The sequence below is a fragment of the Ailuropoda melanoleuca genome, chromosome X, assembly GCF_002007445.2.
Source record: "Ailuropoda melanoleuca isolate Jingjing chromosome X, ASM200744v2, whole genome shotgun sequence".
In the NCBI taxonomy this organism is placed as follows: domain Eukaryota; kingdom Metazoa; phylum Chordata; class Mammalia; order Carnivora; family Ursidae; genus Ailuropoda; species Ailuropoda melanoleuca.
In genome coordinates this window covers 67307419-67330645 of record NC_048238.1, presented here as the reverse complement: position 1 = coordinate 67330645, position 23227 = coordinate 67307419, and the positions used below count along the sequence as shown (strand labels likewise).

At 33.1% G+C, this 23227-nt stretch overlaps 1 protein-coding gene across 3 annotated transcripts in view; it reads right to left on the bottom strand.

Annotated features, from left to right (window-relative positions):
• The window catches only part of DIAPH2 (diaphanous related formin 2), a 1026009-nt gene that overhangs the window by 732523 nt on the left and 270259 nt on the right, over window positions 1-23227 (bottom strand). For all 3 annotated transcript variants that reach the window (XM_034649855.1, XM_034649854.1, XM_034649853.1), the window contains 7 exons: window positions 22458-22532; window positions 22301-22370; window positions 19632-19768; window positions 17823-17931; window positions 7717-7827; window positions 2554-2672; window positions 282-398 (listed from right to left, as the gene is read on the bottom strand). In XM_034649855.1, coding sequence (XP_034505746.1) covers window positions 282-398; window positions 2554-2672; window positions 7717-7827; window positions 17823-17931; window positions 19632-19768; window positions 22301-22370; window positions 22458-22532 — 738 coding nt within the window. The remainder of the gene's footprint in view (window positions 1-281; window positions 399-2553; window positions 2673-7716; window positions 7828-17822; window positions 17932-19631; window positions 19769-22300; window positions 22371-22457; window positions 22533-23227) is intronic.

Genomic DNA, 23227 nt, shown 5'->3' with positions numbered 1-23227 from the left:
GCTATCATTATCTAGCAAAGAAAATTCACCACAAGGTCAGTAAAATCTGTGGGTTCTTTGCTACTAAATGTCCTGTCACTGGAGTACCTAGTTTTATACATATATCCTTCTGGCCCAATTTAAAATAAATTCACACCTTTTAAAAAATTTTATGCAAAGTCATCAAACCCTTACACACTATGTATGTACATGTACTACCTAGGATGAACTACATTATTTGTTTTCCTTAAATATCAAATTCAAATTACACAAATACTAGTACTCTCAGGACTGCCTCTTACCTGATATAATAATCATTTCTGATGAGCAAAAAATGTTGCAGAATGGATAATAAGTAATTTTCAGCAGCAGTGTCCTTTAACATGTTATATAGAAGATGATACACTTCATTCATATCAGTGAAAGTAAGTAAAGGAAAAAAGCTCTTGATGAAAGTTTCATTCATAACAAAAGCAGCTTCATTTTTTAAAACACTGAAGTACACTTTTGTTTCCTTTACTGTTTCTAAACCTTCAATTCCATGATACAGTATTTTAAAATTACATAAATAAATTTAACCTATGGAATCACTTTAATCTTTTAATGAGAAAAACAGACTTAAAGAATATTTTCAAGACTAATCATCAAAACTCTTAAGCAATCAGTTATTCATTATAAGTTACAAATGATAGCTGGTATGAGTGGAACAGCAATGCTATTAGAGGAAATGGTTTAATCTTGATCTTCCTGTGGCTGTGATAGAGGACCTATATTATTCACGTAAGCCACTACTCCTCTATTTCCACGACCACATAATATAGAAGGTAATGGAACATTCTATAGACTGCTAAAATATCACAAACCAGTTTTATTTTATACTGATAAAATATTTACTAAATGTGAAATTGTTATTGGCTGCATTCATTTGTATTTCATTATTAAGAAAAATGAAGAATAAAGACAATAGAACTTGAATCATTTTTCTTAGGATATAAAAAGAGTGGGGAAAGGATGTTTTTAATAAACTAGACAACAAATTTCAAATCTGAATTCACTTTTATAATAAAACTGAGGACCTGGAAAATCAACGTAAAAGAGAGAGAAGAGGAAGTGTAATCAAACATTCTAAAAATAACTTGAAATGTCAACATTTGGGGCGCCTGGGTGGTACAGTGGTTAAGTGTCTGCCTTTGGCTCAGGGAGTGATCCCGGCGTTATGGGATCGAGCCCCACATCAGGCTCCTCTGCTATGAGCCTGCTTCTTCCTCTCCCACTCCCCCTGCTTGTGTTCCCTCTCTCGCTGGCTGTCTCTATCTCTGTCGAATAAATAAATAAAATCTTAAAAAAAAAAAAAAGAAATGTCAACATTTTCTCTGAAGTAGAATTAAGTATATGATGGATTATTTCTTAGACCCCATGTAAGAGTGTTGTGTTAAAGTCTCATAAGGTTTTTTAAGTGGTTACAGAATGAAACCAAAAACAGCTTTATGTTAAAGTTTTATTATAAGAGAAATCAATACAAAGCAAAGAAGCAAGATATATATTAATATAAACAGCATTTAATATTATGGAAATGACTGTAGACTAGAGTCACTAATGATGGATAAAAAATTACTAGCATTTATCCCTTATAATAATGACATTGTTATCCACTGCACACACATTTATCCAATACTTATGTATAAGATACTTCAATAGTAGCATTGGAAGAAAAAGATGAAACATAAAACTTCTGCCTTCAATCTCATAGGGGCACAGAAGTGTACATAAATAAGACAGAAAGTACTATAGGCGTTTCAAGGAGAGGAATAGTCCAGCTTGGTTTGTTTTTTTTTTTTTTTTTGGCCATACTGGAAGGAAGAGGAAAGAAGACATAACAGAGACAAATTCCATCTCAAAGGTCATTTTAGTTCTGAAGTATTTCCCAATCTCCCCAAAACCCATAAGTAAGAAATTTACGGAGTGTGAAACAGCCAGCAATGCTGTGACAACCATCTTTTAGATCTAAAATTATCTCATATAAAATCGTTGCCAAAGGAAGATTATACACTAGTTGTATTTGACTCAAATGTTTCTACCAGACAACCTAGTTATAGTCAGATACTATCACATCTAAACTTTTTTTTTTCACTAAGGAACCAAAATAGTTGGATTGAGAATAACGCATTTATTTGAACTGAATTATATCTCTAAACCACTTGAGTACATTTTAATAAACTGAAGCAGTATACTACCTACAGTTACATATGAACTCAGTGAATTTTTCCCCTCAAATTCTTGTATGTGAGGTATATGCCTTAGGTTCTTGTCTATTCAAGACTATTGAGCTGAATATATCTATAATGCAGCAAGCCACTGTGCAGATTTCAATGTAGTTTGTGTAAATCATCAGGACAGTCTGACAATTCCTCAACATGAATCTCAAGGACAGCATCATAGCAAAGTACTAATATAAATAAATGAACATAAATTGGGCTGGCAGACAAAAATTGTAATAATGGTCCACAAAATAACCCACAAATCCCTTTTTCATAATACATGCAAAATTATTTTTGTGGTTTGTCAAAAGGATATTCCATTTCTGCTCGAATGTCATTGAGACGGTGTGATAATTCATTTAGGTCATCTTCTTTGTTCTCATCAAATACCTTCAACTGAATATCAAGCTCATCATTCTCTTTTTCTTTTAGATCCTATATATAAACATAAAACTTAACAGATGAGTAACAGTTTGACAACACCATATTTTGGTAATAAAGCACAGATATTATTATTCATTTATAAACACAAAAGCAAGTTTATATTGACCCAGACACTTAGTTTTCTGAGAGAAAGTAAGTATACTATGTATTTTCCTATTTTAAATAAAAGAACCTCATTGCACTCATTGCATTTTCTTTTCAAGCCCAGATTTTGATTATTTACATTAAAAATTAACAATCACTTTAACAAAGGTGGAAAAAAACTAACTGCTAACAACCCAAATTGAAAGCTGTTGTTTTTGACTAAATACACTAATCAAAGATCACAAAAGAACTCATGCAGCTAGAACATTCACATATGCCTCTGGCAAAAAATGCAAATATAGATCAATTGTATTAATGAAGAATAAATGCAAGGATATATTCAAGCACAACAGTCCCAAGTATGGCTTAGTAAGTTGTATAAAGAAATTTATTTTAAATGATATTTTGTGATTTCGAAGCAAAAGGCAACAGGATTTTTTTATCAAGCTGCATGACTAGCCTCCTCCCCCACTTTTCATTTTTGCTTAGCTGAATCACAAAATACCAACTTGGGCATCAAAGATTTGTTTTTGTAATACATTATAAGCACATGCATTACAAACCTCTGATAATTTTTAAAATAATAGTATGAACAAAATCTTTGGAAGCATGCCACACTAGAGATTGTTGGGCTTAATATATATCACCTGGAATATCTTTTAATATGTGTCCATTAAGTTGCAGCTTTCAAAACCCAAATCGATAATCCCAACTGTGGATGCTCAAGGGTGATAATGAAAGTGGGACTAGGATTTCAGAGCTGAGCTTGAATTCTAAAAGGAAATGCAAGCATGATGTACTTCAAATTAGGTCAATAAAACAAAAGAGGATTCATTTCTTGTTTCTATTTTTATTCAACAGAACAATTATAAATGAAGATGCAATGGCTATTACTAAAGCCAAATGCAAATTTATGCATTTTCTAGATTTTTTCTAACATTCACATAATAATTTACTGAAAATTTACATATAGAACATATGAAAATATTTATTAGTATGTTTCTAAATAATTTCATATAAAATATATGACAAATAGATGTATTTACACTTAGTTCCCTCTTTAGTAAGTTGCTTTAAATCTAATTTTCCACTTTTAAATCTATTGGAATGCAAAATTATCTATCATTGGTGGGTCATATTATCAGGTGATTTCAGAACTCCAGTCAGACAAGAGCAAAAGCCAGACACACCTAATGTAAGTGTCATTGCAGAAATAACTGTTAACACATTCTACAATACAGACTTTTACTTATTCTTCTGTCACAATATGTTCTTTCACTACAAAACTTGAATACTTTTAAATATGTTAGAAAAACAAAAAAATCTAAATACTGCCATTTAATTAGCATCAAAACATTATAAAACATGGAATCAATCTGCATAATTAAAAGATTTTCCATGAAAATAACTGGTTAAATGTTTAACTGTTTTTAATTAGGACAACACATTAGTTGTACTATATATAGTATGTGAACATATATAACAATATAAAAATGTAGGCATATAAATGCAATCTTATGTTGTTTATTAACAGTCGCCACTAAAATAAATATATATGCATATATACACACACACATAAAACTTTCTTTCAGTCACTTGAAAAATGTATCCATAAATTCTTGATGAAATAAACATTTAATTAATGAAATTTTTCTATAGCATAAATATGATATCCTATGAAAGGAAATGGAAATGCATCACTAAATTTTTGTACTTTAAAATGTAGAATATCATAACATTACTGAATTACAGTATTATTAACTATTATGTGAAATATTGTAAATGTGTTTCAGCTTCTTTTTTAAACAGAACTGCTGTATGGATATAGAACTTTGTTCACAGAGTCTCTAAAACATATAATTAAATCTCTATAAAATAGTGTACTTCAAAGGAAACTCCATTACTAGTACATCACTGATTACCAGTCAGTTGCTATTTTAAAATAAAGACACCTGCTGCCTACAGACATGTAGACATGTCATACAGACATTCTTACTATCTTGTTCCTTCTCATACCTAATTTACCTAATATTTTCTAAATTTATTTAACAAAATAAAAGGCAGATGAAGAAAACTTCACAAGAAATCAATATGAGTTAACTATAGCACAAACCCTAGTTTAAAAATCACTGTAGAGTATGTAACAACTCACTAATCCCAAATAACTAAAGCAAATGTATTAAAAGAATTTTCCATATAAATGAAGTATAAACTCCCTTTAAACACCATAATTTATCAATAGAGATGGGGGAATTTTGAAAATAAATTTTTACAGAATATATTTAAAATAATCATCCTTGTCTTGAGGATTCTTATTGATGAAAAAAGTTCTACTGTACTATATTATTACGATGGTCTCAGGAGTTATTGAAATACTAAGAATGATTCTTCCCTAACACTTAATGATTCCAGAGAGGTATAATTCTTTTTAACTTTTTATTCAAATTCCAGTTGGTTAACATACAGTATAATAATAGTTTCAGGTGTAAAATACAGTGATTCAACACTTCCATACAACCAGATAAGTCTAATTTTTGATTCATGTACCAACTATTTGTATTAGCCTTAGCCACATCTAATTTGCTACTTTGAATATAATAAATAGATCCTAGAAAATTAAGTTATCTCCTCCTGTTAAAGACACATCTATGAACATATTATTAAGCTTCCATGCATGTGTACAGATGTTTAATGCTACCTGAAATCCAGTAGTTAAAGCTTAAATATTTAGTAAATTAAATAGTGAGTTCATTAGATAATAATTGACATGTCAGGTACATCTAATATACATTGAAGCATGACCATTCTGACCTTTGTTCCAAACTGTTATAATAAAACTACAAGAACAACATCAGTTGTGAAATCTATGGTATTAAAGAATCTCTAAATCTTCTGGGTCTCTCTGCCTGAATTCTGATTCTCATATATAAGAAGTATCTGAGGAGGATTTGTTTCTTTTCAAACCAAACAGCTCTGCCTTACCCTCAATAAGATTTTGATATATTCTCTTTAGGTGAACATGTCCAACCTCTTTAGCTGAGAACCAGTTCTCTATATAACCATATTTTGCTCCATTGTTTTAGGGAGAAAATAAAAATGAGAATCCTTGTAAGTTCTATTCCAAAATTTTAGGAGGCAGACACATGACACTTCCTACTTTTCTCTTGCTGAGAATCACTGAGATCTGGGAATCAGGTCATATTGAAAAGATGTGACAGTTAAAGAAAAATCTAACTGGATACATATATGAAGAATGCATTTATTAAGAAGTACATGGTGCTGCATGAGGCTTAATACACAGCTACAGGGCCAATGGGAAAGTGTGGCTTAGAATGATGGATACAAAATCTTCACTGTCAGTGTAACCAAATATACCATGAGACCACTGAACCCAGTAAAGATAAATACACCAGAGAAACGTAAAAGGTAAGGACAAGAGCTATCATTCATTCTCTTTCTGAAAAGAGGACAACTTAAATAAATTGAGAGTAACAGTTTTTTTCACCAAACATTCAGTAGTATGAAGCAGAAAAGGAATATTCAATTACAAATAGACACAGAGAAATAAAAGATGAAAGAGTAATAGCAACAACTAAGGCACAATATGTGGCATATTAATAAATGAGGATGCTAAGAAGCCCGTGTAAACCAGCAAGTGTCCAAAGACATTAATACTCTGCCAGAAATTAAGGACCACCCTAGTGAGGACAGCATGGAAACAAATGAGTAGGCAACTCAAAAGCCACACTAAAATCAAGATTATAACATTATCTGTAGCTACCTAAGGCCACAGACTTTTCATGAGGAAAGATATGTGACACAACAAGAATAAATGTGTTACACAACCATAACTAGTTGTACCTAGTAACTGCATATTGAAGCTCCATATAGGTCACTTAAAATGTTGCTTTGATTCACTGTGACCAATTCTCTGTTTTTTAAAGTCATGGATTAAAGTACCATTCAAAGTATAACTGACACAGAACTTTTAATACCAGATAGACCAAATCGTACATCTTATCAAAATGGGCTTCAGTAGATCCATGTGGGGTATATTTTATGATGATGAGTTTCAATTACTTTCAGTTAGGACTATCAGAACACAAGCTACAGATGCAAGCTACACTCTCATTCCTCACAGGAATTTAGTACTCTAAGTCTTATATACATGCTCACTTGACATTTGTTTTGTTTTGTTTTTTACTCCTTTTTGCTTCTTTTTTCTCAGGTGTGCTCTGAGTAGCTTAAATGAAGATACTAGTTAAACTTTACATGTCTCTTAACAATACTATGGTTTTAAATAAAATCCCTCTTCAATTAACATACTAAATAAAATATAAAGTCACGTTAGCTGTATTTGTGTTTATAAAATAAGTATCCTCATTTATCTTAGATCAAGCCTATAAAGTTATTTCAAAAATGTTTTAACAGTATAATTAGAGCATATACGCACATTCAATTTAAGAAATAAAACTTTTTTAGAAAAGTTTCTATAGCACTGTAACAAAAATATCATTCCTTAGTTTCTAGAATATACTGATCAAAATTCTATACTTATGCTGAATATAAATGATATCAATCTAAGTTATCAAAGAGGAAAGCAAAAATTTTTAAATGAAAATTGAAGGTGCAGAATAAGAAAAAGCAGTAGTCCTTTATGTTCTCAATATTCAAATTCAAAGAAAAGAAATTCCCTTCGGACTTTAACAAAAGAAACAAAACAAACAAACAAAAAACACCCACAGCACTCTGGACACATTAGTTGAATTCTGAATTATCAGTTGTATATAAAGACTGATATTACTGCAATATAGAAAAGCTTACAAAATGCTAATGCTTTACAAAAGAAAATATAGCAAGGCACATTTATCTACTCTGTTGCAAGTACTTTGTCTAAAGAGAGAAAAATGTTAAAGTTCATCAGTAGACTTAATGTGTACGCTCAACTTACTGGTAACATTGTTTTTAGTCCTGAACGTAGGAATTCATTTCTTAAATGTATTCTAAATTCAAGCTCATAAGGTGAAGTGACAAGGGCATTTATAAACTGCATGCAGGCCACCTGTAATTAGAAAGCAAAGTTTGTTAAAAATTATTTTAATTAAGGAAATGTTCACTTAATACACTAGGATCATTATTTTTCCATTAACAAAAGGCATACATACATATACTATAAAATATTAAAAGAAATGTAAATATTTACACAAGTATAAGGATGATTATGACTTTACAAGATAAACAACAAAATTAAGTTTCTAATGCTCAGAATAATTCTAATGGAGATATGATGGATGGTCAAGTATTGCTATGATTTGCTAAACAAAATGAAGAAATACTAAACTCAGAAACTCAAAGTTCCAAAAATCTGCATATAGAGCCCTTTAAAAATATCATGAAATGTATCTTTCATATCCAGCTGTCCTCAGAGTACACTTGGCCTCAGTTCTATATGGTTATGAACACTTTTCTAAAATAAATCAAAACGAGTACCTTGATATTAAACAGAAATCAGTGATAACTTAGAGAAATTATTACACTGATTTATACTGTCTCCATGGACGTGCAAAAAATATCGAGTATTAAAATATATGATTAAGATGAATTAATTTCCTGCATATAAAAATGAATGCATGGAAATTAAGATCAACTAGAAAGTGCTGTGACACCAATGCATTGGTGCATTGCATGACAAAGTAAATATAAGGTCTTGTAAATGTGCATTGCATGACAAAGTAAATATAAGGTCTTGTTTTCAAGCAAAGGTGATTCATTAATTACACTGACACTGTAAAAAAGGTTTGGTTTTTCTTACTTTCTGATATTGAGATTCCCTATTATAAAAGGGGACTTATTTTCTGGTAATTGCAAGCTAGAAAGGAATCAACAAAATGCTAATCGCTAGGTGATCCATACATTATTCCTGATAGTATTTTTGGGAAATGCTGCTCAGGTCTAAGGCAACTACCTAATAGGTTAAGTGAGGAGCTGCACATTTAAAATGATTATTCTTAAAGTATGCAATGAGTATACTGTATAGTGTTCAAAGAGCTGACAGAGAGGGGAGTCCTGGAAAATACCAGATTTAGTAAAAATATCAAGTATATATAGAAGGAGATACAAAAAACTCAAAAGTCAGTATGAGAAAAACACATCAGCAAAAGAAAATATTTCAAATGAATTTTGACTTGACTTGTCCAGACCTATCATTATAATAGTTATTTTTTCAAGTAGAAAGAAAATATTTAAAGGTATATTCCTTTTTTTATATCTATTATCTTATACATCTAAGCTGCTTTTAGGGAGATTTGTCCATCTACCTCACATCCAGGCTCAAAAATCAAAAGTTGCATGCCTTAAAAGTGATGACTAAAGTTTATGTTTCTAACATTACTAGATATCTAAATGACAACTGAACGATGTAGTCCAACGTCTATAAATGCTCAAATGTCAATATGAAACACTAAGACTACTGATGAAATACTTGCCAAAGACTGGGCATTACCTTAAAAAACATTTCAAATAAGTTACAATGACAGTTATACCTTAATGGATTACTTAACCTTTCTATTTACAATAAGAAGATACATACGTCTTAAGTTTCCATAGCCTGGGAGATAAATTTGTACACTGTACACGTCCAGAGCTACATTATTGCATGTGCTTGAATGATCTTTGTTCAATATGACAACTATGACATTGATGAGGGAACAGAAGGCAAGCTGAGGACAAAGCAGAAACTGACACCCCGCACCCCCCCACACCATGGGATGTATGTGACATTCCTCAGGCACTCCTGGCTTCCCTAAAGGACAAAGAAATAGTTAACCTATAAATACCACAATCCTGCAAGATTTAAGTCTCCCTCAGTTTTACAAATGTCTTTAGCAGTTTACAAGAACAAAGCATTTCTACCAATAACCTAGCTTCCAGAAGGGAATGTAGATACAATTAAATGTCTTTATAATCTGCAGCCTCCAGGATGTTCCCAACTATCTTCATGTTAATGCTTTACTAGAGGGGTAAACAACCTTAACTTGACAATGGCAAGGCCTCTGGCATCTTGTGACTCTTCTTTAACATATGAAAGTATATGAAAGTATTTCCTCAACCTCCCTTTTTCCTTACCTCCTCCAACCCCATGGTATATAATCAGCCACCCCTCACAACCAGGGGCAGCAGCTCTTTCTGCCCAAGGGTCCTGTCCCCTTGCTTTAATAAACCACCAATTTTGCACCAAAGAGGCCTCAAGAATTCTTTCTTGGTCGTGGGCTCCAGAACCCACCCCACTGAACCTCGAGAGTATTCCATGTCCTCATCAACATGACCAAACAAGCCAAAGCACATATCCAATCCAAAATTAACAGAGAGAAAAGTTGCCACCTGCTAGGATTGTTTTTGCCAGAAGATATAACAGCTTAATGGCTTGTATTAATACCCTACAAGAGAACATTTCCATAAGAAACAAGTTAATGAGACTTAGAACTGTACCTTCATAGAAATAAAAGTACATTTAGTAAGAAATGCTTCAATGCTATTATTTACTTTACATATAATGTATAAATTTATAACTGAATGCTAAAAAAAAAGTTGCATCCTTTCACTTAAGTGTAAAATAATTAGGAGACACTTTGAAGCCAGTAATTTAAACAGGTAATGGCACTGGATTATCAATGTATTACTTATTGTTGAACAAATTCTAACAGATATCTAATTAATTACAAATAAGATAAGCAGAACAGTCACCATCATGTTATTTTCCAACATCTTCTCCTAAAGTGATACTCTCTTTGTTTTAAAGACTTTATTATTTATTTAAGAGAGAGAGAGACAGCAAGTGAGAGAGAGAAAACACAAACGGGGGGGGGGAAGGGGGGGGAGCAGCTGGGTGCCCAAACCAGGGCTTGATCCCAGGATCCTGGGATCATGACCTGAGTCAAAGGCAGATGCTCAACCAACTGAATGACCCAGAGAGATACTCTTTTATAAAAATATTTATATTATATTTTAATGTGGAGAACAAAAATATCATCTTAATTATCTCCATTCCTTTATGCTACTACATAATCACTGTACATTTTAGAGGACAGAAACAAAATCTATCCCAAACCAAAATAACTCTCATTTTTACAAATACAAAATTAAATTTTAAAAATATAATTAGTTTCAATGCCAGAATATATTATTAATCATAAACATTAAATATCCATTATGTAGATTCTAAATTCATAAATACAGAACCTCAAACTATTTTCATCATTATTATTCTTATTATACAAACAATATTAGAGGCTTTACATAATCCACCATCTAATCTCATTCTCTTAAAAAAACCATACAAGGTAACTATTACCATTATCCTTATTTAATAGATGATGAAGCTGAGGCTCAAAGCAGTTAACTTATACACGGACACACAGCAAGGGGAAAACTCATGATTTTATGCCAAATGTAGAATAATTTCCAGTATATTCCAGATGCCTCATTAACTCCAGTCATAGATTCACGGGACAAAAGATTTTAAGGATGGGTAAGATAATAAAATTTAACTATTGCATCATGTTTAATACACTAGAAATATCCAATTTTGAAACTGTAAGTTAATTAGAAAAGCATACAGCTACTTTTTAAAAAGATTTTATTTATTTATTTGAAAGAGAGAGTGAGAGAGAGAGGAGTAGGGGGAGGGGGAGGGGCAGAGGGAGAAGCAGACTCCTTGCTGAGCAATGAGCTCATCCAGGGCTTGACCCTGGGCCTGCAGGATCATGACCTGAGCTGAAGGCAGATGCTTAATGGAGTGAGCCACCCAGGCAACCCAGCATACAATTATTTTAACAATATACTATCTACTATATAAAATGGTTATTGTATATGTCATTTATACCTCTATTAAAAAAACAAAGAGGTTATCAAAACGCATAATGAAATGCAAAAAAACAAAACAAAACAAAAATACCAGGAAAGGTAGAAAACAGTTCCTGGAATGTGTTACATTCCACTTCATGAACAATGCAGTATAGGCAGCATCCCATCATCCACAATAATGGTCCTTCACTCTCCTTTACTTCCTGCCACCACATTCCCTATTCAGCATACATTTGCATTCAAATACACACACACACACACACACACACACACACACACACACAGGAGCTATGCCATTCAATACAGAGATGCTAGTCACAATGTAAATTTAGCTTAATTATAATTACTAACATGAAAATGTCAGTTGCTCAGTGTCACTAGCAACAGTTCAAGTGTTCAACAGCCAAATGTGTCTACTGGCTACCATACTGGACAGCACGAATATACGGTACTGCAGAAAGTTTGATTGGATAGCACTACACTGGAGACTTTAATGAAAAAGGCTTCTGGCCTAATATCTAAAACCTAAGCTCCAAAGAAGTACAAAACTCATTCCCAAATAATGAAAGTTTGAAAATCGGTATGTTCAATGTCCAAGTACATAAATCTTTAAGATCATGATCGTCTGCTTACAATGCAAAATCAATCTGCAAAGAAAAAAAAAAAAATTCAACTCCAGAGATGGAAAACAAAGAATCATGTGATTTTAAAACAGAGTACTACTTAAAAATACCAAATACTCTGGTTCAATGTGCTCCTTTTAAGGGAGGGAAACTGAAATCCTAAAGGATTAGTTGATTTGCCCAAGATCATATAGCTAATAATAAGCCATAAAGATAAGAATAGAACTTATATCTCATGACTTTTAGTTTTGGATTCTTTCTACAACAGTACAGTGTACAAATCTGGCATTGCTGAATAACATTTTTCCTTGTACTGGAAAGAAAACAAGTGCCTTTGAATTGAATATCATCATTATCCAGATTCCTTCTGTTGCTTAGTTTCTTTATAATAGCTTTAAGTTTCAAACCAGTCTCCCCTGTTTTAAATATAGCTTCCATGAGAATTAAAATTTAAAATTCACAATAAGTCGGTGAATTTTCTCCATTATTAATGAATATGGTAGGCCAGGAGCAAAATTTTGGTTTCTAATCAATAAAAACAAAAAGTTTCTTTATTTGCATTTCAATGATCTCTGATTCTACATGATAAATGTATATGCTGCCAAATAAATGCATTTATATAAATAAAAAACACCAACACTGTGCATGTGATAAAGCATCCAATAATCTGTACCATGTATAAATATATACTAAACTAAATTACTATTAGTTTTTCCATCATCACATTATGATCATTCCTTTTCTACAATAGCATATTATCTTTCTACAATAATCATCTACATTCTTTAGTCACAGGATGCTATTGTCCTCATCCTGGGATATGGGACTTGATGCAGAGTGTGAAATATCACAAAAGAGACTATAAACTTTCTAAAGGCAACACTCTGTATTTGTTTAGGATTTTCTGTATAACCTCAAATTGTACTCAATAAAACGATTAAAATATAATGGGTAAATGGTAATCAAATACCTCAAATTTTATTGGCATGAGACATATCATTAGCAAAAAAAAATTGTATTCAGTTTCCTACCTCAGTGGTAGAGATGGCAACTATTTTAACATGAAATATCTTCATAAAATTATTGGGAAAATGCTAAAACCTTTTTTTTAAAATTTTAACTTACCAGCTCTAAAAACTATATAAGCATCTATCTGTTTGATCACAATTCAAAGAGCTACAGAGTACAATAATTGCCAACTCCAGGACATCCTCAGACAGATTACCCATACTGTAACAAAGTGTGCTTTTAAAATTTTATTGACACTGTCACACACTTGACCTTATTAAGTACTTTGTTGACATTAACAAAGTCCTTCTTTATCTTAGCCCAGCAGGAGTTAGGAAAAAAGATGCTTTAAGTCAAATAAGTACCAACCAAGAAACATACAAACATACCGAGTAAGTTTATTAAGTCAAGAAATACAGAAGGATTCCGGGCAGGATGAAGCCATGTACAAAGGTATGGAGGCAGAAGAATAAAATAGCATAAAATGTTCAGGAAACTGAGCACAGTATGACTGGACCAAAAAGTATAAGTAGAAGAGTGGTGAAATATGAAGCTACAGAGAAAACAAAAATCAGATGATGGAAGTATTTTGTGCAGACGAAGTCTATACTTTAATCATAGAGTTTATGGGATGACTTTCTTGGATTTGAAGCAGTGATCTGACAAGAATTGCATTTCAGAAGTATAAGTCTGGGGGCGCCTGGGTGGCACAGCGGTTAAGCGTCTGCCTTCGGCTCAAGGCGTGATCCCAGCATTGTGGGATCGGGCCCCACATCAGGCTCCTCTGCTATGAGCCTGCTTCTTCCTCTCCCACTCCCCCTGCTTGTTTTCCCTCTCTCTCTGGCTGTGTCTATCTCTGTCAAATAAATAAATAAAATCTTAAAAAAAAAAAAAAAGAAGTATAAGTCTGTGGAAGATGATTTAAATGGGGCTAGAATAAAGGGGAGACGTTATTTAAGAGAAAGAAGGGGAGAAGTTAAAATGATAAAATAATGAGACATGACAATGCACTGAAACAAAGAACTGGCAGCAGGGGTGGAAGAAGAGGGATGCCATACTAATGAACAAAAGAACAACACTACAGAAGTAGAATTGGTAGGATTTGGTAATTGAAGGAATGGCAAAAAGAGGAAAAGTAGATTCAAAGATTACTATTTCATTTCCGGTTTATGTAACTTGGTAGATAATCCCAAAATTAATCAGGATTGGGAATACAAAAGAAAGGCAGGTTAAGATTGGAGAAAGGATTGGAGTAGGAAGGATGAAGAAAAGGAAGATAAGTAGCACTAAGGACAATATTGAATTTGAAATTCAGTCAGGAGACAGCTGAACATATGGGTTCTGAGTTACAAGGATTTGAAAAAGAGTACACAGAAATTCATCACATAGAAGTGCTAGATGGAAGTCATAAGGATGGATATGGCTAAGGACACCATACAGAATGAGTAAAGCAAAGAACCAAAGAACTAAGGATCAGGCTCTTAGAAAGCAGTATATTTAAGGGCCAAGCATAGAGACAAAAGATTTAAAATGTAAAATATGGGTAAAAGAAAAACAAGGAGAGTTCAGTATCATGGAAGTTAAGGGAGGAGAGAGTTTTGTTAGGAATGAACAATACTGTCACATGTGCTGGAGAAGCCAATATGACAACTTAAAAATGGTCTTGCTTTTTATATTACAGAGGTCACTAGCGAACGTCCATTACAAAAAAAATGATAGATTTGACAATTACTCAACTTTGAAACAGTTATAAAATGAAAGGCATCCTTTTCTACATCAACGATAGAAGGAAATATCCTAACTATTAAAAATGTAATAAAATGGACATAAAAGACACACCATAAAAGTTTATTCAAAATGATCATCATAGTTAAAGAAGTAACAATTAACAAAGATCCTTAAATATTTAAAAGAGATTATAGTTTTGTAAAACTACAGCATTCTCTGTGGACAAGCCAATTCATCTACCTCCTGTAGTTTCAAACTTTTGCAAAAAAAAAAAAAGTACTAATACTTTATAATACAATAAAAAAGGAGAAAATACATTGTTTTACATCAGATAAGAAATTTTAACAAACATTCACTACTAACTAATTTGATAAAATTAAGTGTGGAACCATCTTCTCTTGAATGAGAGAGCTGAAGGCAAGCTAAGGACAAAGCACTAGCTGACACCCCATAAATCCCCCTCCCCCACTCCCAGGTGGGATATGTGTGACATTCCTCAGGTACTCCTGGCTGCCCTAAAGCTAAGGGAAGGACAAACAAATGGTTAGTTTATACAGATTACAGTCCTGCAAGACAAGAGTCTCCCTCAGTTTACAAATATCTTACTGATTTACAAAAAAAATAAAAATGCAAAAGCATTCTTATCAAAAAATTAACTTCCAGAAGGAAATGTAGATAAAATTAAATGTCCTTATAACCTGCAGCCCATTGACAAATACTTGAGGCAGGCAGAGTAAAATGTTCCTCCAGGAAGTTCCCAAGTGTCCTGATGTTCATGCCTTGCTAGAGGGAAAGACAACTTTAACTTGACAATGGCAAGGCCTCCAGTATCTTGTAGGTTCTCCTTAGCATATGAAATTTCTTTTGAAAACCTCCCTTTTCCTTACCTATGCACTCCCAAGTATATAATCAGTCACCCTGCACAACCCAGGTGAAGCAGCTCTTTCTGCCCACAGGTACTGTCCAGGTGCTTTAATAAAACCACTATTTTTCACCAAAGACATCTCAGGAATTCTTTCTTGGCCATTGGCTCCGGACCTCACCAAACCTCACCTATATTCCAAAACTACATCATCTTTGTTTTTTGTGATTTTTTTTTAAAGATTTTATTTATTTATTTGAAAGAGAGAGAGACAGCCAGCAAGAGAGGGAACACAGCAGGGGTAGTGGGAGAGGAAGAAGCAGGCTCTCACCAGAGAAGCCCCATGCAGGGCTCGATTCCAGGATTCCCGGATCATGCCCTGAGCCAAAGGCAGATGTTTAAGGACTGAGCCACCCAGGTGCCCCTACATCATCTTTGTTGAATGATATTACAGGAGTTTAAACACTAATTCAGAAAGAGTTCCTTATGGTGCATCAAATGGTAAACATGGTCTAAAAGAAAGAGATGAGCATTGAAGACCAAAATGCCTGGTGTCAAATTCTGACTCTACCACTTACAAGCTGTGTCAGCTTAAACAAGTTATTTAGTCTCAATAAGCCTATTCATCTTATAAACAAAATGGAGACAATAATAGTGCCTGCACACCTGGGTTGTTGTGAGAACTTAATCAGATAATATATGTAAATTAAAATGGTTAGTCCATGATCTCACACCATGAATATGGCCAATAAATATGACTTCTCATCACCCCAGAACAAAGTTATCTTTCATAAAATGGGTCAGTTCATGAAACCACCTAAGAAAAGATAGTGAGTTTTGTCATTTTCTAAGTAAGACATTTAGGCTGGGTATACACAGAGCTATCAGCTAGTCTCTGACCAAAGAATTGCAATTCAGTTCCCACCCTATTCTGGTGAGTCAGAGTTCTGAATGTCGTGTGAATGGCATAAAGATATGCTTAGATTTTCTAAATTTCTACAATAAGCCCAAAGACTTCCTCAACATTTGTTAGGATAATACTATTGGCTAAACTGCTTATCCTGTTGCTCTAATGATTACTGGTAAAGCTTTAATTTCCATGGCTTATTATTTACCAAATTTCTTCCAAATATTAATGCTAACTGATGTGGGAAACAAAGACAGAAGAAAAATTATTAAATTTCCTTACTACCTACAGCCCATTGATAAGTCCTTGAAACAGGCAGAGGGACATTCCTCTAGGAACTCAACTGCCTTGATGTTAATACTTTGCTAAGGGCAAAAGTCAATCCTAGCCCCACCAAAACCCCCTCCCCCCAGGATCCTGTAAGTCTACTTTAATGTATAAAAATTCCTTTGGAAACTTCCTTTATCTCTAAACCCCCCAAGACAGGTGTTGGCAATCATCCCCAAACCTATAGCCAACTGATATACATCTGAAGGGTCTCAGGACTAAGGTTTTATTAGATGCTAATAAATGACCTTTCCCAACAATAGCTAGCCCCCTCAAGGTCCAGGAAACCTTCCTTCCAAAATTCCTTAGATACCTATGCTATCCCTGACCCCCTCCCAGCTTGAAAGCATATAATGGGCCACTCCTCAGGACACTGTGACCAACCCTCCCAGCCCAGCTCTTTCTGCCCAGGGGACCTGTCCCCTTGCTTTAATAAAATCACCTTTTTACACCAAAGACATCTCAAGAGCTCTTTCTTGGCCATTAGCTTTGAACCCTAATGTCTTTCCTACAGCAATAATCATACATATTTATAGTAACCAGAAGTACTTTTCCTAATTTTAAATAAATTGTTATTCTAACAGATGAAACCTCTAGCTTTTATAAATGACCAAGCAATAGGAAGAATTTCATTTTTATGTTCCATTCTATTTAAATGATAGCTAAGAAGGAGTTGGTGTTAAACAAAATGAGTACTTTAAATATAACCCCAGAAGCAACTTAAGACAAAACCAACTCACCTGTAATTGCAAAGCTTCATGATTTTCTAATCCTTCCACAATTGGTGAAAATCGTTCCCTGTTATTTCTTTCTGCTGCGGTAGTTATAGCCCCTAGAAGTTTATCTAGACTATAGAGGGGGGGAAAAAGTAGAAATGAGAAATTCATCTTACACACACATGAATATGGGTTATCTCTTTCTTTCAGTCTTATTTCCTTTCTGGCATTTGATGTTTATAGAGACCACTAAAAATTTAAAAGTTGTGTTCCTTTACACATATTTCTACAAATCAAATATTGATAGCTTTAAATAATTTTAGGACATCAAAATGAAAATTCAATTATTTAAAAAAACGAAACTTCAATAAAAAAATCTTGAGCAAAATAAATTTCCTGGGTAACATTTTTAAAAAGATATTTAGTTGATAAACATTGAAATTAAAAATTCCAAGTTTGGTATTTCATGTGTTAACATAAATATTAATAACCATTTAAGCATAAAATGACGTCTACAATTAGTAAAATATTATTCACACGCAAATACTGATTCTATAATAAAGTACTAGAAGGAGCAAGTACATTTGAAAGAACTTAAAAAAAAATCAACATTCTTTGAAAATGGAACAAGAAAGAAAAACTGAAAGTCTAGGTAATTAGAGAAGCATCTATAATTATTTAGCACAAGAAAACTATTTACATGAACAAAAATATTGGAAACTATTGCTATACAGTGTCTGAATCAAATTAAGCTGTTTGTAGTATACTGTGCTTATCAAACTATAGCTACAACTATACCAGAATAGTTTGTATTATATGAATTAAGTATTGAAAATCCAATTGACAAGAAAAATATTTTTTACTCATGTATAAACTCAGGTTTCTATAAAACCTAAGGAAATCTTACTTTTGCATATGTTATTTCATCCTTAGTTTGTTCTCACTAAGACTTAATGCTCGCTGATAATATTTTTCTTTAGTGTTTGGCTTTTGGTCTCTAAGGACACTAAGCAGCATTAAGCAAGATCTCATGTTATTCTAATAGGTATGAAAAAGTCAATGTATTAAAGTATTCTAAAATCTTTGCATAGCCCTGTTCTGATTCAAATTGAAATTACTACTGTCACACGAAATTTCAAAGAAATATTTTAGTTCCTGTCCTTAGCAGATATTTCACTCTTTATCACAATGGTTCCATACTAACTAGGCTTATTAATGACATCAAATCTGAAATTTTGCTTCTTAGTCAATATTATTTCCATAAGAAGGCATGAACTACTGTACATTCAGCAACAATTTGTTAATATTAACACATATATGCACTCTGAATAAATGCAGTCTTTTTGTTCTTTCTTTTTAAAAGGTTAGTTTACTTCACTTTATACATAATTTCTTCATTTTTTCACTTATTACAGGCAGATAAAGTAAAATACTACTTTAATTAAAATAACAACAAAACAAAAGCATCTAGTCAATTCAGTGAGTTAAAAAAGTCAAAGTTTGTGATGTGCATATGGGGCGGATGTGTGTGTGTTATGTGTGTGTATTAATCCCATTTTTCTAATGATTACCTTCAGCTAGATAAAATTTTATTCATTCACTTTGAATCCAACTTTGAAGAATTTCCCATAGGATTCTGTTTACATCTACTTGTTTCAAAAAATTGAAAAAATGCTGAAATGTAAATAGATAAGATAAAATGCCAATAAATTATTTTCTAAAATGTAATACTATTTTCATGCAAGTTATCTACTGAAAAGCACATGATACGGAATTTTAATTTCTCAAGTGTCATTTTCCATACAGTTAACATAATAATATAGCAATACTTACATGTTTTCTTCTCCAACAATGCAAATAGCAGACAGTATTTTTACTATTTCAGTCATCATGTTGGGCTGTTTGGGATCAATTGCTCTTGCCAATAGCAAAAGACTCCTGTCATCTCCTAGAATGCTTTGCAATCCAAACTAAAGAAAGAAAAAAAAAAAAAAAAAAGACCCTTCATTCGAAATGTATTTGTAACACATCTTTAATTTAAAAAGCAACTTACATTGATCTAAAAACCTACACTTCCACAATGAGCTTCTACCTCATTATATGAATGTTTTTGAAATGCAGTTACCTATCTTTGGTTTTTTTTTTTTAATTTTAAATGATTGTATCTTGGAGTTTTTTCCCCTTGATCAGATATGACCTATATTAGCCTGCCTATAAACTCCATAAAGCTTTGGGAGAAATATGTGAACACGCAGTATTTCTTTAACAAAGAAAAACATGTAAAGTATATACTGATACGATTTTCTTTTAAAAAAAAAATTTATTTATTTGACAGACAGAGAGAGCATGCACAAGCAGGGGGAGCTGCAGAGGGAGAGGGAGAAGCAGGCTCCCCACTAAGGGAGCCCATCTTGGGGTTCCATCCCAGGACCCTGGGATCATGACCTGAGCCAAAGGCGGACCTTAACAGACTGAGCCACCCAGGAGCCGCCTGATACGATTTTCTTAAGTAATTCTACTTATGTTATTAGGTCTTCCAGGAGATGTCTGGAATTCACGGTTAAATTCTCCAATATGTTTGTGTGGAAAATAAAACTGAACAAAAAGGGTAAAATGTTATAAAGCTCTTTTGTACACTATATGCCAGTTAAAGAAGCAATAAACCTCTGTATAGGTCTTCCCATACCATCTATTATCCTCCGCCTTTGAGAAGATGTGCTGCATTACAAAAGCTATGAACCCAAGTAGATGGTGGCTGGGTTTTGGTTAAGTGTCACAGTGAACTAGGCAGAGGAGCCACCATTTGTTTTCTAGCCTTGAATACAAGCACGCGAATGTGTATTATAAGAATGAATAGGTAAACAAATGTTTAAAAAGGCTAAAACTTGGATATTCACTAAATTTAGAAGGTATTTTCTTTGACCTTTGTCTCACAAAGTATTTCTTAGATTTCTCATGAAATGCTTGCTTCTTTTTACAATTTAACAGTAAAGATCTGACAACATTTCATCAGATCAAAACCGTCATTTCAAGCATAACTTTTAGTTAAGTACCAAATACATGAATATTTTCATGGTGCCTAATTTAACTTCCAAAACATTTTGTGGGGAGAAGGGAACATAGCTAAAGCTCTTAAATGTAACTTTACGAGAGCTCATAATAATATATACAAAGACAAGGCAAATAAAAAAAAAATGGAAGAGACAAGATAAAAAAGAAGCAAAGAGAACAGAACGGGCAAGCGTGTATAAAGGTGGCCAGTAGATACTAAATAGTACGGAAAATAAGTGAAAAATGTATGTGTAAACCAAGAAACAGAGGATTACCATGCAATTACCAAACTTAACAGCTTTAAAAATCAAATAGACTGAGAATAAAATTATTTAAATTTTCAAATTTTCATTTATAAGTTAAAGTAGTTTCTAATACATAGTGATGGGGGAACAGAAGGCAACCTGAGAACAAAGCAGAAACTGACACCCCGCAACCACCCCCCCACCATGGGATGTATGTGACATTCCTCAGGCACTCCTGGCTGCCCTAAAGGACAAAGAAACAGTTAACCTATAGATACCACAATCCTGCAAGACTTGAGTCTCCCTCAGTTTGCAAATGTCTTAGCAGTTTACAAGAACAAAGCATTTCTACCAATAACCTAGCTTCCGGAAGGGAATGTAGATACAATTAAAAGTCTTTATAATCTGCAGCCTCCAGGAAGTTCCCAACTATCTTCATGTTAATGCCTTACTAGATGGGTAAACAACCTTAACCTGACAATGGCAAGGCCCCTGGTATCTTGTGACTCTTCTTTAACATATGAAAGTATTTCCTCAACCTCCCTTTTTCCTTACCTCCCCCAACCTCATGGTATATAATCAGCCACCCCTCACAACCCTGGGGCAGCAGCTCTTTCTGCCCAGGAGTCCTGTCCCCATGCTTTAATAAACCACCAATTTTGCACCAAAGAGGCCTCAAGAAAAAAAAAAAAAAACAAAAAACAAAAAAAAAAAACCCTTGTTTAGAATTCATGAAGTCCCTAATACTGCAACTGGTACACATATACAAAAAACCCTGCAATCTTCCAAAAATGTCTTCTACGTATATTAATTCACTGATATTAATTGAACATAAAATAGAAATCTTAACCTTATAACGTTGTTAGCAAACAAGTTAAACCATAGCTTTGAATTTTCCTTTTCAATGGAATAAAAACACTGTAAAAATGGTATTCAACATGTAACATTTAAGCATGAAAGAAAAAAAAAGGATTATCTAATTTGGGATCAGACTGTTCTGTTTCCATAATTATAAAAACATATCAATAAACATATTGTGAAGCGAAGTATATTTTAAATAATATTTCAATGAAGCCTATGATGATCTGCACCATAAAGACCCTCTGAAAACCGAATAAGCACCTACTATACTGTCTGTTTCTTACTTCCATATACTGTTGAACAAACTCTCACCTTTTGTGACAGGCAGAAATAAATACTACTTACCTTATTATTCATAAATGCTTTGAGGCACTGAATAAGTTTATACTGATTCTTTTTGTCTATAGTTTCTTGCCTGAATAGAGGGGAAATAAACATGTTATGTTGTGCTTAAAAATTTGTTAATTTCCCCTTTAGTGATTTTTTTCATGTTTATTCTTACTGTTTCTTGTCCAGAAGCTTTTCCAGAACATCCAATAAGAGTCCAAGACCTTCATGGCCAAAGTTGTTAACCCAGCTATGAAACAAACAAAAAATATGTATAAATAGGTTTGTATATTTAAAACATTAAACATCCAAAATGAAATGATAATTTTCAAATCTGATAACCCTGACTTTATATCACTTGCCATTTTTTCCTTCTTCCATTACTTTAAGTATTGACTCTATGAAGATGACTCAGAGATCTTTACCTCAATGCCAGACTTCTCTTCACATTTTAGATTGCCCATTCCATAGTACTACTTTGGTTGTTCCACCAGCATCAAATACTGAAGCTGATATATTTAAGCCAAATATATCTTCCCCTCTGTCTCTGTTAGCCTCAATCAACTCCTCTTCCACTCTTCCATACTCTGTCATTAACACCACTATTCTTTGAATCCTTCAGACTTCAAATACCGACAGAATTTTTTTATTTCAATCTCTCTCACCTTTATATTTATTCTGTTCATTGATTCAACAAATATTTATTGAGTACCAACTAAGTACCAGCCATGTTCTAGGTGTCAAAGATATAATAGGCAACAAAAATAAGCCTTTATCCTCATGTAGCTTACTACCTAAAAGGAGGGAGACATATGATAAACAGATAAGCAGGTTATATATACATAAATGTCAGTGCTTTGGTGCTATAAAAAAAATGAAAACTTTGGTAAATCAAATAATGAATGCCAGGATGTGGTTTTTTAATGTGTAGTCAGGGAAGTTGTT